The sequence below is a fragment of the Bombus pascuorum genome, chromosome 12, assembly GCF_905332965.1.
Source record: "Bombus pascuorum chromosome 12, iyBomPasc1.1, whole genome shotgun sequence".
NCBI lineage: Eukaryota > Metazoa > Arthropoda > Insecta > Hymenoptera > Apidae > Bombus > Bombus pascuorum.
Window position 1 is genome coordinate 2397565 of NC_083499.1, and position 12278 is coordinate 2409842.

At 41.3% G+C, this 12278-nt stretch overlaps 1 protein-coding gene across 1 annotated transcript in view; it reads left to right on the forward strand.

The window, feature by feature from the left end:
* Positions 1 to 12278, forward strand: part of LOC132912618 (protein jagged-1) — a 56451-nt gene that overhangs the window by 21680 nt on the left and 22493 nt on the right. Inside the window, exon 2 of the mRNA XM_060970185.1 lies at positions 1654 to 1953. Coding sequence (XP_060826168.1) covers positions 1654 to 1953 — 300 coding nt within the window. The remainder of the gene's footprint in view (positions 1 to 1653; positions 1954 to 12278) is intronic.

Genomic DNA, 12278 nt, shown 5'->3' on the forward strand with positions numbered 1-12278 from the left:
TGGGAAAGTAGATGGACTTTCGTGTAGACTAACCTGGACTGCCAATTTATAGAAGGTATCGGAGTTAAATCTCTTGAAAGTTGAGAGTCGGATTAAAGAACCTTTCTAGGCAAATGAATTTCTTGCAGAGCTAAATTATGAAATTTCAGTTCTCTGCTATCGCTGAGAATGACAAGCATAGGAAATATTTTGGTATATTTTACAACTACAGAAAGTAGCGTGAAAAAGCGTCAATATTCCTGGAGCTAGTTACGCGTTTAATCAGAGACTTTTAGGAAACTGTATTTATTAGGAATTCGTGTTACCATCTAATTTCTGACGACTGACAGCTTCAAAGTGAAATACAAAATTGGGATATTAACATGAAAGATGAAAGGAAGCATCGAGAAATTATATTGTGTTCAAATCTTGTAGAACTAAGTTGTATTATCCTATCGTAAGGAATTTTTACAATACTAAACTATAGGATATTTTTGGAGAAACATTCTTTTGCACCGAATCACGTGGTATCACACGAAACATAGGGATGAAGTACAAAAAAAAAATAATGTCAGAATGGAAAGGTGAACAGGGAGCATCGAAAAATTGCCAGAGCACGAATATAGTTTTGAAATAGTTCGACTTTTTCCAGCGAATCGGTTCGAAGTTGGCGAAGCGTTCGTAATAGATACTCGAGGGGCCTTTCGCCTCCTAAGGCCGCGGAGACTTCCGTTTTCGCGGGACCCGAGCTGGAAAATCCTGCTGTTTTATTATGCCCATTAGAAAGAGCCGAATGAAATCGTGCTGTGTTTAATGCGGACCGTTTTCTCCGCGTAACGAGCCCGATAAATTCGCCTTCATATTGAACGAAAAAACAGCGACAGCTTCGTCGCTAATGTTAACGCACTGATAGAGTTTAATGCGCCGTTAGGGGTATCCAAATGTCAGATGTAAAAGTGATATGTGCACGGATCAAAATATAAATTGCCGCGACTTAACTGGACTCTTTTTCGATGATCTATTCAATGTATTGTTTCAATAAATGATAGAATCACAGATGTTAATTTTAAAAATATAATATTTTAAATTGCAATAACATTTTCCTTCAGTAATAATCTGGTGATTTAATACCGTAAGAAAGAAGTTACAAAAGATAACTATAATATTAATTATAATATAAGATAACTATAATATTTAACGCTTTCCTATTCTTTTCAGAAATAATTCCAACAAATATAACACAGTAGAACTCCATTTATCTCAAGTTCACTTATTGGAACAAACTTTTAATTAATTCCCGATTAACTGCACTTTTGTTGATTAAATTCACTTGTCTGAACGTGAACTGTTATGTGAACGAAACATAATAGGTAGTGAGGAGAATTGGTGAGCTCCTATTATGTGAACTCCTGTTATATAAACTGTTCCCCTCGACAGGTTCGGATAAATGGAATTCTATTATGTATATTTAATATCCATTACTTATGTTTCATTATATGATATTCAATATTTTCCTCCAAAATACAATAATATAGAATAAATATTCGAAGAAAAATTTGTTTTCATATCGTATAATATTTCTAATTGATAAACTCGAATAAAAGATTAATTCTTCGATAGTATAATCGAAGTTTATGAACAGTATTGTAAATATACTTCTGTTGATTGTCACAGGCTACGAACGCGAGCGGATTCTTCGAGGTACAGATCCTCTCGCTAACGAACAACAGGGGCACCCTGGTGGACGGTAGGTGTTGCGGCGGAGGAGGTGATGGCGGAGGAAAGGGAGAATTACCACCGTGCACGACACCGTGCTCGACAGCCTTCTGGCTCTGCTTGAAGGAATACCAGTCGAATGTCACCGCCATCGGCTCCTGCAGCTTTGGCAACGTATCTAGTCACGCCCTCGGCCAGAACACCTTCACCCTAAGCGAACCTGTCACCCTACAACTTCATTTCACCTTCCGATGGACGGTGAGTAAAATGTTTTATTTCAATGATTCTTAACCCTTTTTTTACCACAAACCCCATTTAAATAATTCTTGTTATCGCGGACACCAAAGACTTAAATCCTCAGTGTGCCAAGTATGTTAAGTAATTAAATAATCATTTAACCACTAATAATTAAGTAATTAAAACACACATCAACTGCTGAACAACAACTTCTTGGGGAAGAAAAGATTCATTATAGATAAGCAAATAGACATACTAAATATCTTTTATTCGAATAATACAATAACAACTTGCGAGAACTTCGTAGCCTCCGAAGATTCGCGCACCACAGGTTAAAAACCGCTGTCTCATTTTATTAGTTGTATACATTCAAACAAATTGCAATTATGAAGAAAAATAAATTTTCGTTGAAGAATAGAATAAATTTCTGCAAATATATAACATGTTCGATACTAAAAATAATGATGTCCAGAAAAAATAATTTTCAAATGAATCACGCAGTTTCACGAACCTTGACAGAAGAAAATATTTATCCTCCATTACGTCTTAAACAAACACGCGTTTCTCTCATTCCAGCCTCGAATTATCATAAACAGCATAATGATATTTTCTCAGGCAAAAAGACGACCGTGTTCGAAAGTGTGAAATATTCGAACAGGATTAACCTGTCAAAAGTAAGAATACTTAAAGTACGTGCCATTCGTGGGCTAATTAAATATCATACACTGTACGACTATTTATTAACATGAGCTGAGAATTTTAACGCTAATTGTAAGTAAAAAATTTAATTGAAAATTTCAAATAATCGCCTGGTAGCGATCGATTTTGTCATTGGGATATAGAAATCTTTGTCCATTGATCATGGTGAGACTTTAAAGAATTCAGTCGAGGTGGGAATTCCTAAGAGATCGTTAAATGCAGTCAATATTTCAATATGGCTTCAGTCGGGAAAGATAATATCCATATACTCAATATTCTCCGTATTTAATTACCGTAACGAAAGTCAAGCTTAGCAGTTTTTCAAGACGCGCGCCGCAAAAATGATTTCATAGTTACTATAATACCAGGAAATCAAACCAACGAACCCAAACATAGTACGAGATCTATAATATTTTCTAAATTCCTGACCACGATATCGTACAGCTACATATATGCACATAACGCAACACGGTTTTCCGTGCTTGACGCTTACCCTCGAAAAAAAAAAAGAAAAAAAAAACAGCGGGGTGGCTTACACCTATATTTGCTTTCCATATATTTTTTTATTGCGTGTCCATGGCCCCCATAATTGAATTAGCTCGGGGAGCGCTAAATGCTTGAAAAAGCGTACACACCCATGAACCTAGTCGCTCGTGGTAAAGAAAAACGAAGGAAAAAGCGAGTGGAATGGGAGAACAGGGGAGAGAAAAGATCCTTCACGGAAAGGAAGCAATTTAAGGGCCTCTGTTTATGCCCTCCTCTTGAGTGGGAACGGAACGAGGAAAGAGGGAACGCATCGGTCCCACCCTTTGTCGCCCTCGGAAGAAACGGGCCCCGGCATGGATCTTCTTAGAGCCTCACGAGCGAGTTATGAAATATACAAACACGCTAGTGCTCTTCAAATAATCCACTACTGACCGTGTCTGCCTGTCTGCGTGCGAACGCGTACCTCGCGAGTTTTAATGCGCGCACACAGGCACAGTACAAAAGGAGAGCTGTGCCTCGATTTGGTCCGTTAGGTTCCAGTGGAGAGCCCTTGACGTATACGTTCAGCCGATGTGTATACCTCTTGCGCGCGGAAACACGTCGTCATGGTTGCTCTCGAGGATCTTCAGAGGATCTCTTCGGTACCACTCGTCGAAATCGGCCGTTCGTCTCGACGTAATTACGCTCGACAGCCGCCTGACCGGGCCTGGTGACACATCACGTGGGTGGGATGTTGGCAATCGTTCACTGGAACTACTGCTGCTGTTTGGGTTTAAAGATTCGACGACTGCTTTTTCATTACGCGAAGATATATTGCTAGGCATCTCGAATCAAGTGTTCCTCGAGGAGTTTGTAATAATTGGAAAGCGGCTTCTAGTTCGTATGGTATTACGAAGTTTGGTGAATCGTATGAATTCGTAAACTGAAGACGTTTTCTCCAATTAGTAGCTGTCTCTTTTAGTTGAGGATTTATTATGTACCACTCTGAGATTCTCTAAGAGCTTCTGTATTTTATCTTAGGAAATTCTTACTCCTGTAGTCCCCGTGCTCATACCCGTCGATAATTATTTGTAATTTTAGAAAAGAGTAACGTATTATTAAGGAAAATAATTGAGAGACCACCTTTCTCTACTACTTTGTCTGTCTTTCTTAGTGCAAGATTTATCATTAATGAGAAATTTACATCGTTCTAGTGTTCCTCAATTTCTCCCCATAGTTTCTCTCCAGAACTTTACAAATTTCTTACTTTGAAAATCTTGATAGGATTCCATTGATAATCACTTGTTGTTCTAAAGGTAGCGAACATATTGTCAAAGAAAATGAACTTGAAACAACTTGAAAAGATTATCGGAAGATATTGTATCGTTGATATTATATTGTTCATATGATATTGTTTTCTCCAGTTTATGGCTGCCCTTGTTTTACACTATTCCAGTGTTCCCCAAGAGCTTCTTCCTACGCTTCTATAAACCTCTTACTTCAAAAATCTCCACACGATTCCACTAATAGTCATTTGTTGCTCCAAAGAAAACGAGACTATTGGCAAAGAAGATGGACGATTTGAAAAAGAATTCCACAGTTAGAGGTCAGCCAAAAAGAAAGAAGAAGGAGAGGCAGAGGAACACGAAGAGACGTTGCCAAGCGACTGGAACCGAACTGGAATTCTACGTAACGACTCGTCGATAGAGGAGCAACAGACCGGAAATCCTTTGGATTCGATAGCTCTCGCGCGCCCCGCATCGACAAAGGAATCGGGGCTAGAAATTTGCGATCGACGTCGCGATACAATGCTCCCGTAGAAGTCCTTTTCCAATGGAGCGACCGGAGCCCTCTGTATTGTTGCGAAATTGCCGGCCCGCCCGGCAGAGATTCACTCGGTTGCCTTTCAACGATTTCGAGAATGAGAACAAGAGGCCGCCGTTTAATAGAGCCACGGGCGCCGCCTCCAAATGAGATTTCGCGCGATTTTAGCTCGAAGAGGAACGCGGATGGTCTCCTTTCTTTCCGCCTTGAAACCTTGTTGCTTCGCACCAAGTACCATATGGGAAGAAATTTGTTTGTTACACACGATAATTCTTTATTTCTTTTTAGCGAAGAACCTGGCTATTGTATGGGGTGGATTTTTGTTCAACTGAAGAATAATTAGATGAACTTATTTTACAATTAGATACTTTGAAATTTATAAATTAGAACGAAAATCGTGAAAGATATTTTTAAATTGTCAGAAACTGTATTATTTTGCAATATATGGTTGCACGTATGTTTATTTTCCAATGAAGCGTTCTACACCTACCAATTTCATCCTCATAAGGCTCTCAATTTCATCCTCATAATATCAAATTTTTCTAGTTACATGAAATTACGATTAAATAATTTAATATACTTTTACATTTAATACACTTGGTTAAAGTGCCCATTACAGAGTAGAACTACAGCTACGTATTGTTAAAACAATGACAAATCATCTCGTTGAACAGAAGCATAAGTATTAATTGTTACGACCACGCAGTAGGTTATTATTCTTACTAGAAATTAGAACGTTGAATTTGCATTTGACGGATAATTTGAGAGATCCTAATTTTCCCAAAGCAACCTCTATTTTCTTAAAAGCTGCATCCTCATGTATGAATCCATAGACTATCCAATGCATACAGATTTTCTCAACCACCGCCATCCGATAAAATATTTCGAGACTGGTGAAATCGACCGTAGACCCTCGGATAATCTTCCTCTCTGGAATACCGCATGCACTTCGCTCGGTCGAAACCACGCTTAAGACTATAGTCTTCCAGTTAATAAGCACGGCACTCGATACCGGTTACGACCAAAGAAAGAAACAAACAGGCATATATGTATACATCTGGCACGGCGAGTAATCGTCCTTCGACTTTCTCCGTTTGCGATTTCAATAGCGGCGTAAAGAGGCATACATAAGAAGGGAGTACCAGCCGCCTTTTCAGCGGTAGCATAATGGCACAGGAAACGATCAGTGAGATGAGAGTTAGCCGAGCTTTTGCACAATCCTGACGTCTGTGTGTATCTTCTGAGCAAACACCACGTTTCGCGTCTTTCCTTTCTCCAGCCACGTGTTTCTATCCTTTTTCATCTCGTTCTACGTTATATAGACGCGTCTTCTTTGTCGTCGTGTTCCTCGAGGCATCTTTGTCTACTCTATCTCATCGAAAGCCTCGATCGCTTTCCCGCTATTTTCATCCAGAGTCTTCGCTCTTTCCCACAATGATCATTTTCTCTCGTCCGTTGAATCGCAAACTTTCGTCGATTTTCATTTTCATTTTCCATACACGGACAACGAGTCGCAAATAAGCAAACCCGTTGGCGTATCTATTCTTGACACAATATCCGCGACTTCTAAGCATCCAGTGTGGGCACCTCTATCAATGATGTGACGTCACAATCGCTGGGCCCACGTGGAGCTCACCGGGCATTATGTTGACTGAATTAGCGAGTCGCCCGCTCGACGTGTTCGCTCGCTCGAGGGTGGCGAGATTGAAAACTGCTGGATGATTCAATTGGACGTTGTTGGTCGAGGAGTATAGGCAACTGGTATACTATATCGTATAGTACCAAGTATGTACGTTCCTAAGTATTTCAACACTTCCAAATAATTGTCGAGAAAAGTTTTTTCGTTGTATCTTTGAAATACTTATGAAAGATAGTATCCGTAGAATTTAGTAAAATTGGTAAGCGATGAAATTGTTATAGTAACCAATTGAATCTATTTTATATAAAACGTTTATAGTTGGATTATTGTTTCTTATTTCTCGTGCGAGTTTAATGGTACGCACATCATAGAGAAAGATTCGAGCGTGATTTTGATTGCGACTCAATAAATCAATCATATGTCGATATTGACGTATCTCAAAATAGTAATTTTTAATATACTAATCGGAAACTCGATTCGTCGATGACTAAGTGTAAGCTATAAGGTAGAGTTTGTAATAACATCGAGATACACGCGTAGAATTTGATGAGTAATATTCTTACTTTGTTGTTGGAAACTACTGGCAGCGTCGAGATTGAATCGTAATTGACTGAATCATAAATCATACATAGTTAACGAAAAGTTTCGGATAACCTAAATATAAAATGAGCTAATAATATATGAGATTTTGGTTTAACGTTTTTATTATCGAAGGATAGTAACTCATCGATTCGCTACTTTTACAAATTGTTAATTTAGTCTAGTAATTTAAAATAAAGTCGTAAGTTTTCATTGACATTATATAACCTTAACGACAATATCTAATAATCTTACTAGATGATAAAATTGCATCTTATTGAACTATCGTACGAAACTAACTATAAATAACCAATTATCACCAGAACCAAAAATTCATTTACAATTCACTCGTTAAAAGTCCAATTCCCTTCAAGCTTCTCATCGATTCTGTCCATACACATGTCACATAATCACGAAGAATATAAGAAAGAAAATGACCGATTCATTCTTGAAGTTGGTGTGGCCGAAGGACGTCGGATGATCGATGCGACGTTTAAGCGGCCGTGTCACGCGTCAAACGGCATCATTCAATTTAGCCGGGTCGCTATTGAGTTCCAAACCGCGGCGTCGCGTAAGTAGATTAGTCGAGCGGCTTTAATCACCTCCGGGAGGGGACTTTCTCACGCTTTAATAAAGTTCGTCGTTACGGTTCGCCGTGGCTGGAAGCCTAATGGCTAAAACCGTTTGATCGACGTAACTGGAGTAGCCAGAGACCAAACGCAGCACCGTTTCTCGTCCCGCCTAGAGCACAAATAATCCGTAGGCGTTAAATTTCCCAGGTAATATCACTGGCATAATTAGCACCAGCGTATTAAACGACTTCGGCTCGGCTCAGAGATCGGCCAGACAGAGGTGAAAATCGCTCTCGGTCGAAATCCAATGAGAAATAGAGACGAAAACGCTTTACCCTCCTTTCTCCATGGCGCGTGATAAATTCCGATAATTATAGCTTCGATAATAACCCGTGTAATGATAAACGATAGTCGTCTAAACGGTGTTCGCCGCACGAACGACGGATAAAAACCGCGGGAGAACGAAAATGAAGGAGTCAAGCCCGTGAAGGCACGCCTCGAATCCCCGCAGGGGATCATCGTCGTGAGTCAGAATCCAACAGGTGTATTCTTTGCGTCCTCCAACGATTCCTCTATGGCCTCTCTGCATACTTTTCGGGCCCAGACTCGTTTCCTGACCCTCCATCGAATCTCTCGTTCATCTTTGTTGATATCACATTCCATCCGGCTGTATCGTTTCGTCGAGGAACGTGGCCTCATTTCGAGAATTACCTGCGAACAGAGTTTCGTCTAGAATTAAAACAGCAGCAGAACAGTTTATATCACATCAATCGTTTTCAATCGTATTTCTAAGTGAGTCTGGTAATATAAATTTTCTATCGCGATTATGCTTTCGGATACGGTCTGACGTGGTTCTTGGTGTATTTTGATATCCCTGGAGATAATGTTTCAATTTAACATTCTACAATCATAACGCTCTCGGCAATGCTATCTGTACTTGTCTCTTGATTTTGTTAATATGGTTTGTAGCTTTTGCTTACATACTTTACTTTGTGTTAACTGTTAAGCTGATTAATCTGAAACCAAATGTGTGTGGCTCTTGAGAAGCGACGTTTCAAATGGGAACAACATCTTACAATCTAAACCATTGTTCATCGGCCACGTCGATATTCATTTTACAAATGTAAACGAAATCACCCTTCGTAGGTAGACGGTGGATCTACCAATAGAGATATTCGTGGCGTGTCATTTATATTTTCGTTGGGGACTGCGGCCGATTCTAAGCGCATATAAATCACGCAGCGGCGCAGATACGGAAGCAGGATCGATTTGTCAAGAAGTGTACGCGAACCGGTCGTTAATCGACCGAACGGCTCCAAAATCGTTCCGCCGGCTCTCGGTCGCCCGCGGGGATCGCAATCAGGCTGCCTGTTGGTCGTCGGCCAACACGAGAGATTTACGTTCAACACGAATGAAAAACTTCCATCGAGCCTTTTTTCAAATTCCACGACGCACCTCGCGGATGTCCCGCTAATGAACTATAATTCGAGAACTATAAAACGTCCCACAATTAGCGTACAAATTTTGTCGAGCGACCATCTAGTCTCTAGGTTTTGCTATCATTCCTTTTCCATGAATTAACGACACACCATTTACCGGGGACATCGATTAAACGCTCAACGAAGTAATATAACCATCGATTTGTCTACGCTTCCGCACGATCCTGTTCCCAGGACGTGAACTTATATACTTACTTACGCACGTACGTAGAAATAAAGTCCCCGAGGCTTCTATATCGTTCGATGTCTCAGGGATTCTGCGCGTTTCCGCGTTCCCACACGTGTGAATTCAATCTATATTGCTCCCCGTGACTCGTTAATTCCATAAGGAATCTCCATAATTCGCCGCAAGTGCAGAACGGATCAACATTATTAATTATTTCTCTGAGAGAAAGGCGAAAGTCATCGATTAATCCCGGGCCAACGAAACTGCCCTCGTTGACGCGGCAGGGGAGCCAGCCGAGTATTCACGTTTACAACGTAGATTTACGCTCACCGGGGAACTTATTGGTCAGGTGTACGCGGCCAGAGACGGACACACAGCCAACGAAACACACAGGTGTACCGCATCGCGAGTATGCAAATGAAGGAAAAGAGGGGAGGAAGAAACTGTCGCCCCGGTTTGGGCAATGCCTCGCGAGCTTGTCCTCTACCCCCTTCTACGACTCCTTCGTCTTCTTCTTCTCCTCGTCTCCGCTTGCTCAGCCTTTAGACTGGCTTTGGGCCGCCTTTAGGTCGTGTGTGAACCCGCTGCGCGGACCGCATACCAATCTCCTCGATCGTCTCCTCCTTTTCTTTTATCCGCACCAGCAGAATCGTTCCTCTTCGTCCTCTTCGTCTTCTTCCATCGCTAGTTAGCCCGTGTACGAGTCGCTGCCGTCGTGTCTCCCGAACCACGTTTTCTGTTCCCTGTACAGGCCTCGATTCTTCGCCGCGACCTCGCGTGCACGTACACCGATATCAGCTTGTGATTGTGTGTAAAGTTAGGGGAGGGGAATGTGTGTACGTATTGTACGTCGGCGAATTTTAGAGGTAATTTTTGAATGAAGAATGCGCTATCGTTCCTGCTTGAAATATGGCCATTATTCCCGGGTGTGTTCAGAGGAGATTGTAATACGAATGTTTAGTGGGACCATTTTATGGCCGCAAGAATTATGGCGATAGGATATTAAGAATTTTTTCGCTGGCTTCTGTGAATTATGGAACGTTCCGATATTTTGTGCTGCATCGTGTTACAGAGTTTAATAATCTACGTAAAAGTGGAACATTGTGATACTTATATAAATATACGATAGAATAACAAGATGAGCTATTGTATATCTGCATTGTACGTGGAATCAACCATTCTATTTTATAAAGCCTGCAATTTTTACAGACTTTATCTTTCAGATAGTACGAAATTAATCCCTCGATGTAGAATTTACGATGGAATTAAAAGAAATTTCATTCGAATCTCACTGACCGAATATACACCAATCAAAATAAAATCCTCCAAGTTTTACTTTATATTTTTTACTTTCAGCATCCATCAATCGTTCTTTCTTCCAATACAACTCCAAAATTCGCACCATCTATATATGTTTTTAATAATACGAAATTTACCCCTCGACGTAGGACTAATGATTAAGCGAAAAGCTTCATTCGAATCTCCATATACGCACTGATCAAAAGAAAATCAATTTACATCATCTTGAAATCAACGAAATTACTCTCCAATCCGTTGACATCAAACGAATCTGCAGCACGCTATTGTACACTTTGGTCTGGGAAACAGACGACGTTCAAGAGACATCATTCTACTTCAAGATGTCCAACGGTCTCACTCGACACACCTGTGCATCTAGAATTCTATTCTTCCAATATCTCTCGTACGAAATACTTCCATTCGTTTCCAAGCTCATCTTATAGCCATCCATATACACAGAGAAGAACGAACTCGTGTACATGTAAATGGGCGCGAGAGTCGGGCTCGCTCGTTGAGCAGGCATTTAACGCGGAGAATGCCAGGTTCCCCGCGATATGCAGGTAGAGGTACCAGCATACAGCACAACCATCAGTATCACGAGGTACTGACTCCTCACGGAGCTCCTCCTTTGAGCGTCTCGAAGCGAGGAAAGAGGCTGGTCGCGACATCGTACGAAGGCTTCTTGGCCTTGTACCCCTGCGAACAGTGGCTACCACCGGCTGCAAGAGGATTCTCTACGTCCTCTGTCGCTCGAGGATCCCCCCACAACTCTTTCTTCCTTCCCTTTCTGGCCGCGTGTCCGCTTCCTCCTCACGGACGTTCGTTTTTTTTCTCTCCTTGCGCGCTGCCGATCCTCTCGCTCTACGGTTCTCGTCGGGGACAACGCGAGATTTATTAGCCAGCCGGCTAATTGGGAACCGAGGACGCAGGAAAGGATTCCAGAACGAAACTTCCCCTTCGGTGCTCGCTGGAATTTTCAAGGGGACGTAGAACAACCCTCTTCTACGTTGGCCCACCGTCAGATGAATCGTTCCTTCCGAAGTATAAGAGGAGAGGGAATAAGTCTGCGAATTTATCGCATCGCGACGCCTGACCTCGAGACCCCCGATTGTTGCGGCGAGATTTAGGGTCAAGGGTAAACCACGGCCAGGCGGTGCTCGAAAGCGATCAAAAGTCGGAATTCCACAAGGATTCAGGGACCTCGTCCGCGCCTCGCGTTCCTGGGAAATCGCTTTCGAAAGTAATTGAACGGAGGAGCTGTTGGAATGCAGCTTTTGGGAGGAACGGAGCGCTGGAATTCCATTGCAAACCGTCTTATAGCGAGAGAATCGAATTTATCGCGACGCGCCGCTGAAAGGTGGGTCTGCTTAAAGGTGATGTTCGGAATAGGTAAGGCGGGGTTATTCGAATAAGAAGGATGCTTCAGCTGAGCTAAGTAATTTGCCTTGTAATTCGTCAAATTCCACGGATCCATGTGACCCAAAATGGATGTTACATCGATATCGATAGGTATTATTAAAATGTAGATAGTTTCGACTTTAGAATTCGAGTTTTAGATTTTTTTATATTAAAATATAGATAGATGTTAAAATTTAGATAGTTTA